Source organism: Cladophialophora immunda (assembly GCF_000835495.1).
Source record: "Cladophialophora immunda strain CBS 83496 unplaced genomic scaffold supercont1.1, whole genome shotgun sequence".
In the NCBI taxonomy this organism is placed as follows: domain Eukaryota; kingdom Fungi; phylum Ascomycota; class Eurotiomycetes; order Chaetothyriales; family Herpotrichiellaceae; genus Cladophialophora; species Cladophialophora immunda.
The window spans coordinates 4,347,336-4,367,135 of NW_015622541.1; the positions used below are offsets into that span (position 1 = coordinate 4,347,336).

The 19,800-nt window shown below is 52.7% G+C and overlaps 10 protein-coding genes across 10 annotated transcripts; 3 read left to right on the plus strand and 7 right to left on the minus strand.

Annotated features, from left to right (window-relative positions):
* Nucleotides 1–974: 974 nt before the first annotated feature.
* On the minus strand, nt 975–2,616 carry PV07_01259 (uncharacterized protein). The gene is made up of 2 exons (XM_016387771.1): nt 2,187–2,616; nt 975–2,138 (listed from the first exon to the last, which is right to left on the minus strand). The coding sequence occupies exons 1-2, from the start codon at nt 2,530–2,532 to the stop codon at nt 1,279–1,281; spliced, it is 1,206 nt and encodes a 401-aa protein (XP_016254699.1). The 5' UTR covers nt 2,533–2,616; the 3' UTR covers nt 975–1,278.
* Nucleotides 2,617–3,318: 702 nt separating this feature from the next.
* Nucleotides 3,319–5,028, minus strand: PV07_01260 (uncharacterized protein; the record flags this gene model as incomplete). Its single annotated transcript, XM_016387772.1, has 3 exons — nt 4,836–5,028; nt 4,358–4,541; nt 3,319–4,299 (listed from the first exon to the last, which is right to left on the minus strand). Exons 1-3 carry the CDS (start codon nt 4,838–4,840, stop codon nt 3,319–3,321), a joined length of 1,170 nt encoding a protein of 389 aa, XP_016254700.1. The 5' UTR covers nt 4,841–5,028.
* An 817-nt stretch (nt 5,029–5,845) lies between these two features.
* On the plus strand, nt 5,846–6,484 carry PV07_01261 (uncharacterized protein). Its single transcript, XM_016387773.1, has 2 exons — nt 5,846–6,067; nt 6,176–6,484. The coding sequence occupies exons 1-2, from the start codon at nt 5,960–5,962 to the stop codon at nt 6,398–6,400; spliced, it is 333 nt and encodes a 110-aa protein (XP_016254701.1). The 5' UTR covers nt 5,846–5,959; the 3' UTR covers nt 6,401–6,484.
* A 567-nt stretch (nt 6,485–7,051) lies between these two features.
* PV07_01262 (uncharacterized protein) lies at nt 7,052–8,357 on the minus strand (the record flags this gene model as incomplete). Its single annotated transcript, XM_016387774.1, has 3 exons — nt 7,052–8,008; nt 8,062–8,221; nt 8,284–8,357. 3 exons carry the CDS (start codon nt 8,355–8,357, stop codon nt 7,052–7,054), a joined length of 1,191 nt encoding a protein of 396 aa, XP_016254702.1.
* A 566-nt stretch (nt 8,358–8,923) lies between these two features.
* PV07_01263 (uncharacterized protein) lies at nt 8,924–10,015 on the minus strand (the record flags this gene model as incomplete). The annotated part of the gene is made up of 2 exons (XM_016387775.1): nt 8,924–9,512; nt 9,597–10,015. The coding sequence occupies 2 exons, from the start codon at nt 10,013–10,015 to the stop codon at nt 8,924–8,926; spliced, it is 1,008 nt and encodes a 335-aa protein (XP_016254703.1).
* A 274-nt stretch (nt 10,016–10,289) lies between these two features.
* Nucleotides 10,290–12,891, minus strand: PV07_01264 (uncharacterized protein). Its single transcript, XM_016387776.1, has one exon. It carries the CDS (start codon nt 12,699–12,701, stop codon nt 11,154–11,156), a length of 1,548 nt encoding a protein of 515 aa, XP_016254704.1. The 5' UTR covers nt 12,702–12,891; the 3' UTR covers nt 10,290–11,153.
* A 125-nt stretch (nt 12,892–13,016) lies between these two features.
* On the plus strand, nt 13,017–15,198 carry PV07_01265 (uncharacterized protein). The gene has a single exon (XM_016387777.1). The coding sequence runs from the start codon at nt 13,233–13,235 to the stop codon at nt 13,989–13,991; it is 759 nt and encodes a 252-aa protein (XP_016254705.1). The 5' UTR covers nt 13,017–13,232; the 3' UTR covers nt 13,992–15,198.
* PV07_01266 (uncharacterized protein) lies at nt 14,129–15,465 on the minus strand. The gene has a single exon (XM_016387778.1). It carries the CDS (start codon nt 15,081–15,083, stop codon nt 14,352–14,354), a length of 732 nt encoding a protein of 243 aa, XP_016254706.1. The 5' UTR covers nt 15,084–15,465; the 3' UTR covers nt 14,129–14,351.
* A 627-nt stretch (nt 15,466–16,092) lies between these two features.
* On the plus strand, nt 16,093–18,101 carry PV07_01267 (uncharacterized protein). Its single transcript, XM_016387779.1, has one exon. The coding sequence runs from the start codon at nt 16,427–16,429 to the stop codon at nt 17,723–17,725; it is 1,299 nt and encodes a 432-aa protein (XP_016254707.1). The 5' UTR covers nt 16,093–16,426; the 3' UTR covers nt 17,726–18,101.
* Nucleotides 17,866–19,785, minus strand: PV07_01268 (uncharacterized protein). Its single transcript, XM_016387780.1, has one exon. It carries the CDS (start codon nt 19,738–19,740, stop codon nt 18,457–18,459), a length of 1,284 nt encoding a protein of 427 aa, XP_016254708.1. The 5' UTR covers nt 19,741–19,785; the 3' UTR covers nt 17,866–18,456.
* Nucleotides 19,786–19,800: the final 15 nt, after the last annotated feature.

Below are 19,800 nucleotides of genomic sequence, written 5' to 3' on the forward strand. Positions count from 1 at the left end.
AGGCGCATGGTGTTGAGCGAATCATAGGGATGGATGGGCGACTCAAAGTGGCATTAGCTACCGGTTGGGAGGTTTCTTGGGTCTATTTTCATGCAGTTTGTTCACCGCGATGAGGAAGGTTGGATGGCAGCCCAATCAATCAATTAATTAATATTATCATCCTCATCATCATTACTTTCTTCGCGAACCGGACTGAAACCCCCCAGGCTCCATTTGAAATACGGGTTCGATCCCTAGAAACGAAGAGGCCCCGGGGGGGGGGGGGGGGGGAAGCGAAAGGTCGCCCGTCGCCTTGACCCGGTCTTAAAGCGGGAGAGAGTCAAGTTCTGCTCGTCAGGGCTTCGTTCGCAATCACAAAGGGTCCCTAACGTCGCTCGCCCGGGGGCAAAGATGATCGAATACCCCGTGCGTGCGGAGCGAAGTTTAGTTCGAAATCGGTCCGATTGAAGGGGCGCGCGGGATAGTCGTTGTTTCAAGCCGCTGCTGCTGCTGCTTCGGTGCCTCACCATCCTCACCATATCAAACCCAGAGAGACGGAGACGGAGACGGTGTAGAGAATCCTGCAAAATTGCCAACCAGCCCAAGACAGCCGGCTACATGGTCTGTTCAGATTCCACGGGACGGGCAAGCGAAGGCTGTTGTCGGTCGGTTCAGGCTGAGATGGGAAGGGGGAGGGAGACGGGGAGAGGAGTGGAGCGACAAGGCTGTGGTTATTGGTCCTCTAGGCGCCATGCCATGTATATTGTGTACTCCGTACTCCGTACTTACCTACGTATGCACCGCGCACTAGGCCGGTATGTATCTAGGCATGTACGAGTACGGAGCATGTAATAATTAAGGGATGGAATGACGATGCGTGCCGACGTGCGTCCGAAGTCGGCCCTGGATCCGAGACCTTGGCTGGACTCGGTACTTCTCCTCCTCTGGAGGTCCAAGGTAGGAAGGAAAACGAGGGGAAACGATCGATCCGAGAAGAGAGCGAAGAGATTATTCTGGGAGGGCCACGTCTGAGGTTTAGGGACCTGGTTCGATCGAGGCGGTACTCCGTATATAGTTCTGCGTTGCGAAGATGGAACTGAAACGATAAGCTGCTACTCGCCGACTGCGTCCCGCCCAAAGTCGAGGAGACAACCAGGACTCTGCAAGACCCGCTTGAAATGCAACGACAATGGAAAAAATCCTCATGTCCAGATGTGTCTAACTCAGGTGTATGATCCTTGCAAGCAATGCGAACTGGCAGAAAAAAAGGGTAGACCCTCGCGTCCCGTGCAGGTGGCATTATATCTGGCCCAACTTCCGCCTCAAGTTCCTTGTCTTGCGCATCAACTTCTTGTACTTGTGCTTCTTCATCTTCAAGCGCCTTTGTCTCTTGACACTGATCGCGTACATTCCTTCTCTTCTCTTGGATGGAATAGAGCCGATTTGCCTTCGGTGGCCAATGATCCGGCTTCGTCCCAAAGGTGATTGTTGTTCAATCTCTTGCAGGGACGATGAGGCGTCTGGGTTCTCGATTTCCCTGATAGACGCACCACGGCTGGTGAAAAAGCCCTCGCTTTGCAGATCCGACGAGTCTCGCGGGACGTTGATAACCACCTGTTGAATATAAGGGTCATTATAATCCTGTTGTTCTATTTCCACTTCCAGGGCCTTGGCTTGCAATTCTTCCCCCCTCTCTGCTTGGGCTGCAGATTGCTCTTCGCTCGCGTTGATCTCAGCATCGCTGATGGGTCGGGGTACCGGAGGAACATTGAATGGCCGAAACCTTCGCTGGATTTCTTGGATGACTAATTTGATATTGCCTCCCGCGACCTGAATGGTTTGCGGTGCACCGTCGAGATGATGTGTTCGATTCGGATCAGCGGGGGCCTCATTGCGCTGCATGAGGGCTTTGATCAGAGCCGCCTTCTGCTCGGCCGTATTTTGTGAGGGCTGATCTGCATGCTTTTGAGCAATATGCTCGTCTAGGGTTTCCACCGCGGAAGCAAGGGTGTAGATAACATCCTGAGACGAAGTACGTGATCTCGATTTCGGCTTTGGCTGGAAGATTTTGTCAACCGCTTCTATCGACGCCTCGGGAGGCACGGGTCCGGTGATAGACATGGGTCGATGGGTTGAGAAGAAGGAGGCAACATAAACATCTAACAATGTAATCAGCCGAGGACGATGTGACTATCCGCCATGCAGACCTTTTGGGTTCAAGTGCTGCAGACTAGGCACCGCAGGTAGTTTTGAAGTCCAGTCATCCTGGGTTTCCTTGTTCTCCGCCTTGTCCTTGGAAGACCTTTTCTTCGAAAGGCGCGACTCAGCGCCCGGTCGCTTCGACTCAGATCGGGGAGCGCCGACTTGTTTCACAGAAGCTGCTGGGATTGCCGGGGAGCCATTGTTCGGCGGTATGGGTGGCTTCGAAGAGGAATGCCGCCGCTGGTGAGCGTTGGAGGTGAAGGAGGCTACCGTAGGAGTAGATGGGCGAGAGGGTACTGCCGGGGCATTCGTACAGGTGCGCGCCACTCGGCGCAGAGAAGTATTGAACATGTGTCTCAGCACCCAGAGAAGGGAAAAGATGGGCAGGGGCAGGACGTCCTGGGGGACAACGGCGGCGGGGTGGTGAGTCGGAAGGTTGAAGCTGATAAAGAGCAGAAGGGATCCAAGATCGGAGTTGAACGTGACGGCGATTCGAATGCCAAGGTGACTAAAACTTGCTCGCAGCTCAGCCTGTTTCGGCACAATGGTGGTGCCGCCCTATGCTCATGCTAGTTGCGTCCCGAGTCAGCGTTATCACTACAGCCCTCGTATAAGTATTCAATAAACTAATTTAGATTTCGCTAGGGACACTTCACATGTTCTCAAGCAACTCATCATAGAGGATTAAGGGTGATCGATATAAGCATTTTTTGGAGTCCTATTGTTCCTTATCTAACCCCTGACGCTGACAATACATAACTAGGTCATTTCTACCATAGTAATTAGTAGTGGAGAGAGAGAGTCGTGCCCAAGAGGTGGTCGAAATGCTTATTGAGGATGGTTGATCGTGTTTGTGGTTTTCTCCGAGCTTTGTGATTCAGATGTGGAGCGATTCGATTATCGTGGCGACCTACCTACATTGCTCGAGGAAAAAGAGGTATTCGCCGACGATGATTCGACACGTGTCAAGGGACTCCATCGCGTCGCGAACAGACTTGACGAACAGACTTGAAACTAGGTTGAAATGGAATTAAATATTCATCGAGTGAAACCAGACCAAAGCGCAAATCACCTCCTCTGCTTCCGTTCATCGTCTGTTCTCTTCTCCCTCCGTTCCCCAGAACAACCTCTGTATAATTAGGCCGTCTGGACGTAGTTGTAGGAGCCGCAGTTGCCGTTTGAAAGGAAATACTCTGTGTCGGCCGGGAAGGAGCTCGAGTACTCGGCGCCGAAGCTATTCTCGCCTTCGGTAGTGCAGGCTCCGGCGCCGCCACTGGCAACGAAGTTGAAGCACTGTTCGCCAGCGTCGAAAGCCCCGTTGAATGCTGCGGCTGCGCACGCCGGGTTTGTGATGCACGAAACACAGCAGTCGTAGGTAGTTAGGTCTTCCGTGGTGGTGAGACCGGTCGACGCGCCGGGGTACACTGCGTCGTAGACGGCGTAGCCGTTGACCGTGCCCACTAGGTTGGGCGTTGCGCAGGCGGCGTAGATGATTGTCGAGGTAGATGCTGTGGTGACGACGGTGGTTGTGCTGGTTGTCGTTGTAGAGGGTGTAGTAGTGCTGAAGGCAGTGATTATGGTAGAGGTTGAGGTCGTCACCGTCGTGGTGTAGTTGGCGCTTGAAGGGGTGATGGTTGCTGTTGTAGTCGCCGTCGAGGTTGAGGTGATGGTCGTCGTAGTTGTTGCTGTCGTCAAAGTTGCCGAAACCGTCGTGTGCGCTGTTACCGTTGTGACAATGGGGGAAAAGATCTCCACAAGCTCCTGGCACTCCACCGCCGTGGGGTATTGCGCGCATGTGTCCCATACTGGCTTGCCTCCGCTTGAAGGCTGGTGTGGTGAGGGTGCTTTGCATTGAGTCGATGGCTTCTGCCCTGGCAAGGTATACGACGACCTCCTCGAATGAGCCTGCTTCCATTTCACTGCCCGCTTGCGCTTCTCAGCCGAGCCAGGGAGTGTGCTGATAACTGGGAGGAAACCAGCGGAAGTTGGCACAGTGGACGTCAGGGTGGTTGTGGTTGTGGAAGTGCTAGTCTGAATCTCCGTTGCCGTGGATGTTGGCGCAGTAATAGTGCTGGTAGTAGTGGTGGAGGAGATAAGTGTCAGTGTCGTGGTGAACGTCTGACGAAATCAGTCATGGAGCATTGATTTGTTACAGAAGCTGGTCCTAGAGACTTACACTGGTGGGTGTGGCAGCCGTAGTGACGGAGGTGCTGGTGGTGGTAGTACTCGTGGTCGAGGTGACTGTGACTGTGGACGGAGTTACCGTGACAGTGGGTGTTATACTGGAGGTGACATGGACTGGAATGGTAACGGTTCTCGCGTGGGTGGCGGTGGTCACCGATCGCACGTAACTTGGTTGTCTGATGGTTGAACAATGTTCGATGGTCAGTGTCTCAGACCCAGACAACGGTGTGTAGGGGCCGAGGGCAGCAGCGAACAATGGCCACAACGCCAGGAGCGAGACGCTGGGAGCCTTCATGGCGACTTAACCGATTATAGAGTGAAAAGGTCAAACGAGGGACATGAACGTTGAAAGGGCAAAGAGCGACAGGAGGAAAACGAATGGCCAAAGGCACCGGACTGAGAACGAGGACTAGGACGAGGGTGAGAATGGGGATTAAGGAATGCAAGAGTCTGCACCGGGTACTCCATACTTCATATATATATCGTGACAAGCACTCCGTAGACGCGCAAAATAGGAGTCCTGGTACTCCGTAGTTCATCCCCCTGCTCTGACTTACATGGCGTCGACTGAGCGCTCCGAACTGCTCGGACACGGATATAAAATAGTTAAATAGTGGGCGCCCGAATTGTTTGAGATGGCCGAAAATTAAAGGTCGAAGGGTGTTGTGACGCTGAATCGGCCTTTTTGGGGATGGATTAATCTCGCATCAACCATCAACTTTACCTAAATGAGCCAAACTCTTCAGTGCTTGGTTAGAAGCTTGTTTCCAGCCGCATCGCCCTTCCGCTAAAAGAGGACCCGTGGTCTCGATACGTCTTAGACATCTGTAGTGAGGGATGTGCTTAGCTCCTGCGGATGATGTTGTGACTCGTCTAATACCGACCGTAGAAGGGTAAGAAAAGAAGGTTCCCCGATGGCTAGCTTTGTTAGCAAGGTTGCTCAAAGTCAACACGCGGCGGCAACGTGACCGTCCAAAAGAGAAAGAGAAAAGTCCTTTGATGCCTTGGACAAAGGAAACAAATCAGTGCTATGCCACTACGCACAGGAACATTTGCTTCCCATCCAGGTGAACTGACGCGACGTCATACCCACCAGGGGCGTTCCTAGCAAGGAGTAGTTTGTGGATTCAGGGGAAGGAGGAGGAAGACTGTTCGGCTTAGGTAGAATATGGAGGAAGCGCCCAGGTAGAAGGGGAGCTGAAAGGAGAGCTGAAGGGGAAGTGGTATTAACGGCTGGTCAGGACTCAGGAGCGGAAGATGGACGACTAATTAGGTGATTTGTGGGGTTTCCCAAAAGCGGCACCGCTGGGGTCAGGCGCACGTGAGCTCCGAGTAAGTCTCCCTCTTCCTTCCGAGCCAAGATGAGTCAGGCTCCGCACACGTGACCGACTCTCATCCGATGAGCACGGCTGAAATGCGGGGTGAATTCCGTCCATCGGAAAGCAGACAATATACTACATAAACAGCCAGCAGACCTACACTCATTGCTGACTTATGTACGCTACCTCTTTATTTTCTCCCCGTTGTTTACAGAACACCCGTGTAGCTCATCTCCTCTTCTCTTTCTTGAAAAGACACGGCAGCAGCGGTCACCATGTCATCCAAATACGTCAAGAGGGTCACCCTCTTCAAGGTGCCCAAGGAGGAAGACATTGATGCCATTCTCGCAGAGTACCAGGTCATGCGAAGCACCGCACAGAAGGTAAGCTTTACACTCACTCCTATCCTTCCTACGTCTTCGTCTGTACGTCCAGTCCAGCGAGACGCCAAACCGGATTGGTTCTGACCCTGCGCCCAAACGCCTGTCTAGGATGGACAACCGTACATCGTCTCCAACGAGGCCAATCGGGTAATCAACTCGTCGGAAGAGCGAAGTCAGGGGTACACCGTGATTGCAGTCACGACCTTCAGGTCACGGGAAGACGTCGACTACTACGACAAAGGGTGCGCCGCGCACAAGAAGCTGAGGGAGTTCATCACCCCCAGACGGACCGGGTTTGCTACGATGCACTACGAGAGCGATCTTGGATCTTGAAGGTCGCCCAAAGGTCGAGTAAAATATATCCAGGGCACAATACAACGAGATTTATTCTTCGACTTCCCTCGTCTATATTACCGTCCGCCTCCAACGGGTGTGATGGATGTCTTAGCACACCTACCCTAACTTCTCTCCTCAACGGTCCTGCTGTATGCCCAACTTATACATCTGCAGACGGCATCCTGCTCATAGATCGGAAGTACAAGAGGCCCAACAGGTACAAAGACCACACGCGCCCATCTAACATAGCATGGGTCATACGGCTGTTCTTTCGCATTCTCAACGCGGAGTCCTCACAGTGGAAGTTGCCCCCTCCCTTCCAATGAGCGTAGTTAGGCGGCTGTGGCTTTCCCCTGCGACACCGCAGAAATCCATCATCTCAGAAACCCCCCTTGGTCTGAATCTCCGTGCCGCTTCGACCTATTGTGGTCGCGAGGACTATTTGGTTCTAGTTATGTAGGAGCGTTTGACAACTAGACCGACCGCTTGCCGATTCTCCGTCCTCATAGACACGTCGACGCGACCGCAACTGGGCCGTCTTTCACATAAAAGAACCAATACATCAACGACGGCCAGTCTGGATATGATAAGGCCACCCAATCAAAGTGAGAATATTCCAGGCCAGCCAAGACTGCATCTTGCCATTCTTCAAGTGTCGTCGTAAGTGTCGTAGTATTCGGATGACGAGTCCGAGGCACTTTCAACATCGGACTCTTCCTCCACAATTTCCCTGATCGGTGTTGCGCCTGGCAATAGCTCGACGTGCCTATCAGAGCCGTCAGCCTCGATGTCCTCACTCCAGAGACTTTCGTCACTTTCTCCCGAGTTCTCGGCGTGAGAGAACCCGGCGTCGTCGGTGGCATCGTCGTCGGCGCAGCTATTTAGAACAATGTCATCCCCTCCATAGAGATCATCAGTTTCTGACTCTGGCACGTCTTCCGCGCGTATATTTGGCGTGCCAGGGTGACAACTTGATGTTGCCTCGGGGCCGGGACAGAGCAAGCCCTCTCCTCCAAAGGGACATGACCCATCTGGTGAGGTGCTCTGTGGACACCAAATAGGCGGATCATGGTAGTACGGACAGGCATCTTCTCGGCCTTTCCACAACTGTTTTAAATTTTGTCGCTTGTATGACCAATTCCCGGCGTCCGGGACAAGATCTTCCGGCAGTCGATGGTAACCATGGCGCATCTGGCGTATGTCATACCCACACTCCGAGAGTGCTGCATCCCATTTGTCGCCTAAGCAAGAGTCCTTTTCTCTCGGAGGAATTCTGTAAGCATAGTCGGGTATAGAAACGCCATACTCGTCCACGTTGTGGATGTCTGCACCACTTCGAATCAACAGGACGACACATTCGCGGGTTTTATCAATGAACCCCACACCGCTGGATGATTCGAGCACGAGCTGAAGACAGTTTCTCCCATGTCTGTCTCGAGCGCTGATGTCGACGCCTTTTGCGAGAAGAGTACTGATCGTGGCTACTGGGTCGTGCAACCGGGAATAATTAGAGGCCAGAGAAAGTAACATTGTGCGGCCTTCAATGTCCCTGGTTTCAAAATCAAAAAATGGTATTGGGTTGTTCAGTACTAGCGCAAGTCCTCTCTGCAATGGATGAGTTTAATGCGTATATCTCCCGAAGAGGCGAAGTTGCTTACGCCGTCAAGAGTCATATTGAATCGGACGTTTAGATCGTCTACCTCGTCATAGACCGAAGAGTAAGGATCTGCTCCAGCATCCAGAAGAAGACGAATGTGCTTTCGATCAAATTCGGATAGATTTAACCCATTAAGTGCCCAACGCAATGGCGACCCGAAGCTGGGAAATTTAGCAGTCCGCTTACGTGGTTCTTATGATCTTCCATTCATGGGACAACTTACCAACGATACTGCGAGAGAGGATCCTGCGCAATTTCGTCTACGTCTGCCCCGTTCCGAATGAGAAATCTGACCATGTCGTTGTATCCCTCTGGAAAATAACTCCTAAGTATGTACTTTAAGGCATTAGCATCCTACACGCGTGAGTTCATTCTCTAAATTCGCTTACATGTAAGAGAGGAGTTCCCCTGTCATCCCTATCTCTCAGAGTCCCTCTCCACGCGCAAGGAGCCTTTGGAGTCCTTCGACGTCTCCGTCGCACACGATATCAAAAATAGCAGAATCTCTGGGTAGAATTCTGCCGATGGAAATCACAGGATTCAAGGAAGAAAACCCACTGCCCGATCGGAGTTGCCGCAGATAAGCAACAAGAACAGCTGGTGATTCAACATCCTCGATAGATGCCTTGACAGTGGCGAAAAATTCTTCCTCACATGGATCTGTGGCAAGCCGTCCTTGTCTGGATGGATTGCAGAATTTGTGGAAGGCTCTTTTGCTGACAGTGATGGTGGTCTTGCAGCCTGGCAGTAGGAGCTCGACGCTGTGGCGTGTCTGGACGATTTTCCCACAATTGCTTGTCGTGAACCGTTTGGCTTTGATTTAGTTGGTTATCTGATCAGAATTGCAGAACAGCAGAGAGAGACTACTCACGACCTTGATTTACGCCTACAGCGGCAGACGCTGAAATAAGCCCACGCATCCGTTTCATGTCCCGGCGTGTAACCGCTGCGTCTTGCTCTCCCTCTGCCTTCCTTTTCTTTGCCGAATTAAGGGTTTCACTTCCCTCGAGCTTCAGCAGTGCGGACAGAAAACATTCCAGATCCTCGATGATGGTTTCTGCTTCTTCGTACAGCATTGTGCTCGGGTCCCGCGATCCCAGTTTGCATAATCTGGCAAGGCACTCCATTGGTTCCGGATGTCCCCCAATGGGCTCGCTGGAGTGAGCAGACATTGGCCTGTCATCCTGTGGCAGAGCTCGGCGGTGTTGGGGAAGAGCAAACCGAGTCGGGCTTCCCGAGACTCGGGCTTGAAGCGCCTCCAGCAGAGTAGATATGTTCTGCAACTGTGCAGTCGTCGCACCTGAGGTCTGGCCGATGGTTTGGTTGACGTTCGCGACCGTGCTCCGGACCACCTCTTCCACCGAAACTTTGATGTCCTGCACATTTTGATTGAGAGATGAGACCTGTAAGGTTCCCGCAGACAAGGTCTCTCGGATTTGGTGGATCTGAGATCTGCAATCCAGCGTAGCATCACTGTGATGTCGTAAACGGTCACTCCATGCGCTCGATCCACATCCCACAGTCGTAGTAACTCACCTTTGCAGAAGATTGAGTTGGAATTGCAGCACGCTACAGTGATGATTCAACTTGTGCCACATGGCAGTGAGTGGCTTCTCTGCCAAAGTTGCTCTGACCCGCTTCCATGCCTGTTGAAGTTTCGGGACCGTAGGATCATATTGTACCTTGTTGAGATCTTTCTTGAAGCTCGCTATGTCTTGCGTACAAACCTCAAGCAAATTCCTGACATTCTGTAGGTCGACGTTGGGCTCCGCTAACGCTCTGCAGTCGCGGAGCTGCGTCAAGATGTTCTGCAAGTTTCCCACGGCGGAAACAAGCGATGCCGTCTCTCGTGTCGCGTGTCGGAGGCCAGAGAGCACATTGTACAAGGACTTTGTTCCTTCCAGAGCAATCCCTACGAAGGCCAGCACACTTGCGCCAGCATTCAGGGGCTCCATGGCAAACACCAAAGCCGGATGGAATCAACTAGGCAAGAAGAACAACCACGGCGCAGGACAAAAGAGAACAGGGAAGAAGACAAGTTTTTGGAATTTGGAGGTAGGGTTGGGCTGGCAACATGGCGAGGACTAGGCTGCTTCTTGGTGCCAGTCGACTTTGCTTGGGGCGTTGAGGCTGAGGCGCAGTAGCTTGCAGGATGCCAGGGTGGAAGGTTGTTGACGCCTTGCAAATGCGTTGGTCTTGCAGTGTGACATGCGGCCATCGACTAAGCCTTGCTAACCAACCCAATGGACGACCGCCAAACATTTGCTGTCTTTTTGATAGGTGCTATTTGACATCCTTGGTACAGGAATGCCGACATGTGCCTACCCACGCAATGGAGTTGCTGGCGTTGAGATTGGCTATGCACGTATATTGTAAGGCTGTCTAGTAGTCATTTCCTTCACTCTCGAAGCTAAGCTACAAAGCTCTCTGCAGCCAGCTTCGTGAACCAGCCCCTGGCCTGTCTTCACCACAGGCGGATTGGAGATGAGAATCAGCCGAAACCCCTCTTATCCAACATCGTCTGCCACAGCCGCTCCAAAATTTGCTTGGGTCTCGTAATACGAGATGGCGAGGCTTTTCTGGTCTCCAACTTGTTTTGCAGAGGTGTTATGAACCGGCAGACTCAGGGACCCACGCCTGCTTCTTGTGCTAGAATACTCTTCCCAAAAGAGGGAAGCTGATCGACCACAGGCTTGAGAACGAGGGTCATGCGCTTCTAAGACGTAGATAGACATGGCTTCTTCTCGAGGACGGAGCTGGAGCATGGTATGTGTCACCACTGTGCATTCATGCATGGGCTTCAACCTGATTCGCCGGCAGAGCAGTCGTCCACCAACTAGAAGACATGACCGTCTCATAGGTTTCCAAAGGACCGATCCGTGGCTGAAGCCGAGGAGTGGAGTGAATCGGCATAGCCCATTACCTCGTGCCTCGTCAAGGACACGGCACCACGGTTCCGTTGATCGAGCATCCTCCGACGGTGCTGGCCATGGTCGTCCACAAACGATCAAATCCGATGAGGAGAGAGGCCTGACAAAGCCCACGTACCTCAGGCTTTCGAAGCAACAACATTCCATAATGGCAGGTAGCTTTCTACCTGTACCTCTCGTATGCTCTCTCTTCATCCAGGCGCTTTTTGACTTGCGAAAGGATGCTGTTGTCATACAGGGCTTCTGGGTCCATGTCCCCCTTCAAGACCAACTTCTCGTGCTTCTGCGCCTCCTCTTTCGTCACAAGCACCAGGTCTGTCAGAGGCAGTTTGATCATCTTCTGTCCTTCTTTCTCATACTCAGGGTCGACTTTGAATCCTTCCGCGGGCTTCCGCCATCTGATCAGAGCGAGTCTTGTGCTTAAGCCACTGATGACGCTTTTGCCACGGAAGACTTCTTCGATAAGATAAGCAACATCGTCTCGGCTCACTGGTATCCGGAGACCAACAGCGTCTTGCCCGTTGGTTGACCGGACAAGTCGTTCCTCAAGACCCAGCAAAGCTGACAGGATGGCGTCGTACATCTTCTCCCTGCCTTTCTCGCCTGTTCGGTAGTCCATCGGATATCCAGCAATACTGCAAATGACGTGGTTGGCCACTGTATAACCGAAAATGGCTGGCATCGTCCCAAGGACAGGCAAGATCCTGACCCGGAATTCAGGAAGCACACCCAGCTTGTCGACCTGGCCTCTTTGGACTTCTTCGTCCGCTATGGGGAGCAATTCAGCCTTACCCTCGCCAGGTTTCTCCGTCGAGAAGACCACGGGAATGCCACTGTTGATGCCCATGACCCGTAGCCGCCGCCTCGTTGCCTTCGATAAAGGGTCCTCAACGCTGGTCGAGATATCACCCACCTGTATCCTGGTGGGATCACTCTTGCAACCCGCGCCCATGGCACTGATAACTTGAATGCCTCTTATCGCACAATATTTCAGCAGTTCCACCTTGGTGTCGATATTGTCAATCGCATCGACCACCCAATCCACCTCTTTGTCTTCCTCGCCTTCCCGTAACTCAAAGTCCCATTTCCCCAGCAGGCCCTCAATCGACCGCGACCCCAGCAGCTCATTCCGCTCGTCGATCCGGACCCACGGACAGATCTGCTCCAGCCTTTTCCTGACACAATTCACTTTTGGCGTTCCCACATCCGCCAGCGTCGCAAGGGCGTGCCGGTTGAGACTGCTCAGCGTGACCTGGTCGAAGTCCACAACCCGGATGCGAGAAACACCGCTCCTGGCCAGCGCAGCGACACAGTGGCTTCCCACCCCGCCCAATCCCACGACAATCACATATGCACCCCTCAGTTTCGCGAGGCCTTCATCTTTCAGAAACACCCTGTTCCGGGCCAGCTGCTCGAGTATCAACTCTTCATCGTAGTCTCCCTTCCTGGCCCTCGCCGCTATCTGCGCGGCACGCGTGTCTTCCTTGTTTGTGATCGTGGGCCGACTGGCGCCCCCGTACTCCGTGAGCTGCAGGGCTCGGTGCTCGCGCGAGATCTCGGGAATGGATGCTTTAAGCTCTTCGGTTGCCCGGCGGCGGTGGACTGCGGTCGCGGTGAAGATCACTGTGGTGGCCGCGACTGCGCCTAGTGTCGCAGCGAGGCCGATCTGGAAGGCTGTCGTGGAGGTATGCCTTTGAAGCCATTGCGACATTGTGGGAGAGGTAGATAGATATCACAGATATTTATCACGAGTATTTGTTGTGATGAGCTAGGCGGCTGGATAGCGACATTACAGCATTTCTAGAAGAATAAGTTATGCCAAATCGCAATACATTACAAAAAAACGCTCGATATCTATGTCTTCGGACCTAGATCTGCGGATAGAGGGCTCGAGGGTGGCTGGCGTGAGAGATGTTAACAAAAGTCCTCGAAAATGTTTCCCCCCACAAATTTTTCCCAATCACGCATCTCCGCATCGATTTCCGCAAGTCTTCGTGGACCTTTCATGATCCACTCAATCTCTACCAGTTTTGCCAACTCAACCAAGTCCCTCTGCCCTGCCAGGCCGCGTCTGCCACGACTTTATTCCTCTGGAGTACACGAGCCTCCCCACAAATCACAAGCGCCCAAGTCTACGACTAGACCCTGCGCGCTTCAGCGCATTCCTCGCTGGTGCCTCCGACTCTGCAACCTCTGTTCGACAGCAAACCTCCACAAACGCAGCTGATTCACCACCGCAGCCATGGCGCGCAACTCTGAAAAGGCGCAGTCCATGCTCTTCCGGTTCCGCGCCGCGCAGGCCGCCGAATCTGGTCTCCTTCCCTCCGCCAGCCTGCGCCGGCCCAAGGCACCCTCCACGGTAGAAACGGTCCCCCTGTGTGAAAAGTGGCGCGGGCAAATCCTCAAAGAAATCTCGCGCAAGGTGACAAAGATCCAAGACGAGTCGCTGTCGGACTTTCAGATCCGGGATCTCAACGATGAGATCAACAAGCTGATGAAGGAGAAGTGGGGATGGGAACGGCGCATACGGGAGCTCGGGGGACCGAATTACATGCGGGGCGGAGGCACGGTCTTTGACGACCAAGGCCGAGAGGTGCCCGGTGGAGGCAAAGGTTATAGGTACTTTGGGAGGGCGAAGGAGTTGCCCGGTGTCAAGGAGATGTTTGAGCGCGCGGCCAAGAAGCGAGTCCGCGGCGACGAGGAGGAAGACGCCGCCAAAAAGCCGCAGCTGGACATCAATCGGAGGCACCTCGACGCCCGGTATTTCGGTTTCGGACCGGACGAGGAAAACGGGACGCTGTTGAAGTATGAAAGGAGGAAAGAAAAGGAGGCTGTCGAGAGGGTCGCGAAGTTGGCTGGCGCGGAAGACGAGGACCCAGATTGGGAACCCTTACCTGGCGACGCCGGCGATGGTGTGCGATGGCGTCTGCCCACGTTGGAAGAAGTTCAGGAAGAGTTGGTCGATCGAAGACGCAGGCAATTGCTCGACAGGCTTGGTTGACATTCTGAGAAGTCTTCGATTACACTTTGGAAGCCACGTCTTGCGACACTGGACTGTTGAGTTCGTGGCATGACCACAGATCCTTGGGCTTAGGGACCTCGAGCACGAATGAATTACACTTTCGGATTGGTATTTTACCATACTGGAAGTCTCCTCTACCTCATTCTTTGTCGCAAGAAACTCAGCCAGTATGTTTCCCCTCGACAAGAACCGCTGTCCGACCCATGGAGATGGGTTGGACATGATGGACAAAACTCCCGCAGCCGTGTTGGATTCTTCTGGGAGACCGCATGGATTGAACAAACAACAAAGCACACACGTTGGTCCAACAGGTCATCTACCCTTGTGGCCTCGAATTGGTCAGCAATAGATGTGCTGAAAAGACACATCTCCTGTCCCGGTATTCCTCTTCACCCCAATGTTCACCTCTGAACTGTAAAACACATTATCCTTCTCCGACACAAGTTCCATGTTTGCCGGGATCAACTGAGTCCCGCTACTGCCAGCATTTATTGAGGAATCGGCTTCGGTGTTGAAGACGATCTTGACGTCTCGGGTTCCTGTACCGGAGGTGCTGAAGCCGGTGCAAGCAAAGATGACGTCTACGTCCTTGTTCCCTTTTGGACCACCGATGTAATCGAGGACGTTTCTGCAGAAGGTGCTGAGGTAGAATGGGTCCGGTGCGCTCTGAACATTGATGTTGGCCTCATAGATCCCACCACAAACCGGATTGACTATGTCAGGATCGATGTCGAGGGACATGGTGTCTGAACTGGCAGTGGCGTTTCGCGGGACAAAAGTCTGCGGCCAGCGATGATTCGAGCTGCGATTCTTCGACCGACGAGGTACCGACACTGCGCTGGTGAAGTCGAGTAAGGCCAACAAAAGCATGAGGAGGAAGAGCCGCATGTTGGGGGGACCGATGGATGTTTGTCTCAGGGCTGGTAACGACGCACAGATCTCGCTCAAGGTGACCCAAGAGTAGTCAACAGCAAAGAAAGGTGTTTGAGGAGGTTTGTGAGCGTCACAAGTCCGAGAAGGGTCTGACAAGTTCGTTGTGGGTTGTGGGGGTTCATACGGCAGAAGAAGCATCCTTTATATGATTGGGAAGATGGTTCTCAGCGAGCCCAGGCGGAATCAAGCCAAGACCATCATGATGTGCAGATCTCAATGCATCGATTATACCCATTTCTCCCTCCCTTTGCTCTTCTTTTTGACGACTATGAAGTGGCTGTCAAGTCCCTGGGACCGACTGTTTGTCGTTTTGTTTCTGAACCATCTGTCGTGGCAGTTCCAGAGCTCTCAACCATTGGTGTCTTGCGGCCCGTGTGGTCATACAGAGGGATGCAATAGCTCTTCCTGGCGTTGGTGGCCGGGCACCAGGACCCTCAGCTGCTAGGCGTCGTTGGCAGATATCTTGTTTCTTCTTACAGTCAATATAGACCAAACTAGAGGGGAAATTACCTGTTGCTGCACAGCATAGGCAACGTTGCTCATGCCCATGTTTGCTCCTCTGCTGGGTCGCCATTGATTCGACGGTCTTGCATGGGATCCTGTACGCTGCATCGTGCATCCATGCAGGTAGCCTTTGGTGGTCCATTCAGCTCGTGACGATATGCAAGTAGCCATCCACCGGTGTGCAGACTTGCAGAAGTTGTTCCTAGGACAGACATCAATTCATCTACCGCAGACCTTTCTATCCACCTATTGCAGAGACGAGCCTCTCTCTCCTAGAATCCAGCTTCTCTCCAAGTTTGCTTTTCTCTTGCATCGAGCCTAGTGATTAAAATACCGCCTGAAGGATGGCAGTCCTCTCGAGCAGCCGACGAGTCCTCGAGGTTCAATGACATCCCATCAAGTCCTGATAAGAAAGCCAGCAGACTGGATCCGGGGCAACAACTGTGGGATATTCCACTCCTAGACCATACCGTTCGTCAAGCGGAGCAGTCCTTGACGAGAAGTATGTCAATTAAAGCTCATGTGCAATATGAGGTTGAGGAGAGAATCTCATCTGGTCCGGGAGGTGCCACATCATAAAAACCGCAATTTTCATTCCACCCTGGAACCGATCTCTCCTCGCCCTCTATCCCCGATGATCAGGGTAGGAGTCGCCTCAAGCAATGAGTCGGCGCCCCGCAGACGCATATGCTCGAGAAACTGGGGAGGGAATGTCCTGATTCAATCTACTGCTCGAATGATTGCAATTGTCCTCGAAGTCTGCCTGCATCTGAAGCCTGTTGACCTGAGGCACGGTCGGCACGATATTTTTCCGTCCCGACTCCTTTTCCATCAGCCTCAGCCCACTTCATCCCTTCAAATTAAGCAGAACCAAGACATGTCAAACGGCCCCGAACACTGTTTCCAAAGCCTCACCTTTGGCTCTTCCACGATGCCCTCATCTCGCAAGCAGATGGCCCTCGTCCCTTGCCGTGGCCATGTTACTGCGATCCTACCGTCGTTCCTCCCTCCAACGTCGTCTGCTCCGGCTTCTCCTCTACGCCCTGTTCGCATTCTTTGTCTTTGACTTACTTACCATCCTCAAACACCACCGCGAATTCACCCGTAACCTCCTCAGCCACACATACACATCCCCGTCCGTTCTCCCGACCCCAATACAGAACCAAAAGATTTTCATTGTTGCGCAATTTTGGACCAACGCACGTGTCATCTCTGAGCGATGGGGTCAAGCGCTTCTCGATCTTGTAGGAGTACTGGGAAAGGAGAATGTCTACGTGAGCATCTACGAGTCAGGGAGTCTGGATAACACAAAAGAAGTTCTGAAAATGCTGGACGATGTGCTTGGGCAGAATAACGTTCCTCATCAGACGGTCTTGGATCCAACTACGCACGAAGATGAAATCAACGTTGGACCACTCGATGACCAGGGAGTCCCTCGGCAAGGCTGGATCCAGACCACGAGTGTGGGAACGAAATGGGGTAAAGAGCTGCGAAGGATTCCATACCTCGCTCGCCTGCGGAATACATCTCTAAAACCTCTTTTCCGGCTCCGCAATGAACAAGGCCAGAAGTTCGACAAGGTGCTTTTTCTCAACGATGTCGTCTTCCGCCCACAGGACGTCCTCACACTCTTAGCCACGAATCAAGGTTCCTTTTCTGCCGCATGTGCCCTTGATTTCCATTTGCCGCCAGCCTATTACGATACCTTTGCGCTAAGGGATTCTGAAGGACTGGGCACAATCCAGACTATATTTCCCTATTTCCGTTCTCAAGACTCTCGCGAATCCATGCTCAAGGGCCTCCCAACCAAAGTCTCATCATGCTGGAACGGCATGATTGTGATGGACAGCACACCTTTCTACGACGGACTTCAGTTCCGTGCACTGAGCGATAGTCTTGCGAGCAAGCATCTCGAAGCAAGTGAATGCTGTCTTATTCACACAGACATGAACATCACTTCTCCCGGCTCCGCTGATCGCATCTACGTCAACCCGTCGGTCCGCGTTGGGTACACTGTGGACGCCTACAACACCACACATTCCGGGTCCGACGAGAACTTTGTTTCTGCAACGCAGTACGTCACCGGGGTATGGACAAACCGTCTTAGAAGGAACATTCTGCCACGCGAGACGAAAACTATGAAGGACGTCAAAAGGAAAATGGAAAAGTGGGTCAAGGAAGGAGAGAATTCTTTGGAAAAAAGAGAGGAGACTGGCGGTTTGTGTGTTATTGATGAGCAGCATATCTTGATCTGGAATGGGTGGAAGCATGTATAAGTTCTCGTCCGCGAGGCTGGCATTCCCTTCGATTTATGTTTCTTGCAGGTGCAGGGATGGGAGGCAGGCCACTGACATTTGAACCGGGATTTAAAAAGTTGGGACTAGGGGTATGGTTTTATGGCACATCTTCGGAAGAAAACAAAATGCATTGATTGAATTGGCGGCACAACAGTTTGGGATTTTGTTTACACGGGCAATCGGCATAGAACGCACCTCCATACATGCCGCTGCGTGGCAGTCTCCCTGGCGGATACAACACACTTGTATATTTTTGGATAGCCACAAGAGCTGCCGAGGGACTTCATTCCGCTCCTTGAAGGGGCATGAACTAAACGCGATCACTCAGTTCGTCTCATCGTCGTCTTCGATCTCAATGAGTGCTCCCATGAACGTATCCACATGCGTTCGACGCAATGGTTCGATGAGATGCGGAGATAACTCCTAGGATTGCACCTTCTCGCAAGTCCGCTGCAAGATTGCCTGTGGCCGGGAATTTTCGGTCTGCTGCATACACGGAGTACTCGGGTTCGTAGGGGATATCTCGAGCCTCCATGGGCCGTGGATTCCTTCTTCAGGCGAGGTTATTCCGGATCTTACGATGGATGGTCGAATCCAACCTGTGAACTCTTCGTCGATGAGCCGAGTTCATTTTGCTGGACCGCGGTCAACAAGAGGCGAGGGGAGAGTGACCTGGCAATTAGAGGCAGACCCAGTCGCAAGGATGCTCCTCACTCCGAGGCAGTATTGGCAGCTTGCTCTTCTCCCTCTTCATTCAAGTTTTGGGTTTGGAACTCCGTGCTCGACAGCGCTGGTTCGGCAGCTTCTGACGAGGCCTCTGAACTGGGATGCGCGACGGGCGAAACCCAGGCTGACCCGCGGACCGCCGTGGTCGCGTCTTGTCCCACTCCCTTTTGAATCCAAACCTCCCATTTTTCCCACGTCACCCCGAACGCGGTCCTAAATTTCGTCCCTTGGGGTTGAATATCATGCAACTTCTTGCAGGCAATCGTGATCTGTTCATTCACGAAAAGCGGGAGAAGATTCTTGTACTGGAACGTCCGGACCGCGAAGGTATACGGTTTTCCGACCGTGTGAAGAGCGAGAGCCTCACCAAGAATATCCAACATGAGGACAGAGGTAAGCGGGCCGTGTACAATGAGTTTTGGAAGACCATAAACTTGTCGGGTATATTCTGCATCGAGATGGATAGCATGGGCGTTTCTTGACAGTGCGCTGAATCTGAAGAGCAGCGTTGGTGAAGGTGTCATACTTTGGGAGTATACGGGGTTGGAAGGAGGCGTCAATCTACGTGGCGTAGCCGTCGATTTCAGACTCTCTGGGATTTCGCGCATGAAGCAAAGATATTTTTCTTCTTTAAGCACGATGTTGTCCCTTCGGTTCGTGGCGCGGAGGCCCCCCAGCCTTCTACGCACGGGCTTCCCCCGGGCGTCCACCATGGCAGGAAAGAGAGTCCTTGTTAACGTGACGAAGACTTTTGCGTTCCCACCGGCGAGATCGCCAACGAGCCGGGTGTCTGTAATCCGTTCCTTAACAGCGACGAATTTCGGTCGGGCGGTCCATATGTTGGGTATCTGAAACTCCATGTAGCCTCCAGCCCATACTCGATACTTCCATTCGTCACTCGGAGCATGGCGCTTTTCAGCACCGTCGTGGCCTAGCTCATGTTCGTACGGCAGGCTGTTGAATGACACTTGATGATAACCTGGAGGGACACTGTTTGCCGGCTGCAAGTCGGAAAGTGAGAGGTGGCTCTGAAGAGTCTTCCGCAGAGCGCGAATATTGAAACCATCCCAGGGACCCTCATCAGTTGGCATGTGGCGGCTTTTCATGGATTCGAGCTCTTGAGCAAACGCTGGAACGGGCTCCTGTAGAGATCCTGCTGCGCCATGTTGCAAGCGAATCCAAGTTGTTCTTGATCTGTGGTTAATCCATAGCCTGCAGGACGATTTTGTGCGAGCAAAAGAAGACAACAAGGAACATGTACAAGACATAGGAGATTGGATAAGTGGCTTATTAGCCCATGATATAGAACCAACAGAGCAAGCGGATGG

Bases quoted from the DNA above. Each gene is read 5' to 3' on its own strand.
- PV07_01268 (XM_016387780.1), bottom strand. From the start codon at position 19,740: ATGTCTTGTACATGTTCCTTGTTGTCTTCTTTTGCTCGCACAAAATCG.
- PV07_01261 (XM_016387773.1), top strand. From the start codon at position 5,960: ATGTCATCCAAATACGTCAAGAGGGTCACCCTCTTCAAGGTGCCCAAG. The intron at 6,068-6,175 runs GTAAGCTTTACA...ACGCCTGTCTAG, and splicing joins TGCGAAGCACCGCACAGAAG to GATGGACAACCGTACATCGT.
- PV07_01267 (XM_016387779.1), top strand. From the start codon at position 16,427: ATGTTACTGCGATCCTACCGTCGTTCCTCCCTCCAACGTCGTCTGCTC.
- PV07_01265 (XM_016387777.1), top strand. From the start codon at position 13,233: ATGGCGCGCAACTCTGAAAAGGCGCAGTCCATGCTCTTCCGGTTCCGC.
- PV07_01264 (XM_016387776.1), bottom strand. From the start codon at position 12,701: ATGTCGCAATGGCTTCAAAGGCATACCTCCACGACAGCCTTCCAGATC.
- PV07_01266 (XM_016387778.1), bottom strand. From the start codon at position 15,083: ATGCTTCTTCTGCCGTATGAACCCCCACAACCCACAACGAACTTGTCA.
- PV07_01259 (XM_016387771.1), bottom strand. From the start codon at position 2,532: ATGTTCAATACTTCTCTGCGCCGAGTGGCGCGCACCTGTACGAATGCC. The intron at 2,139-2,186 runs GTCTGCATGGCG...TTACATTGTTAG, and splicing joins GCAGCACTTGAACCCAAAAG to ATGTTTATGTTGCCTCCTTC.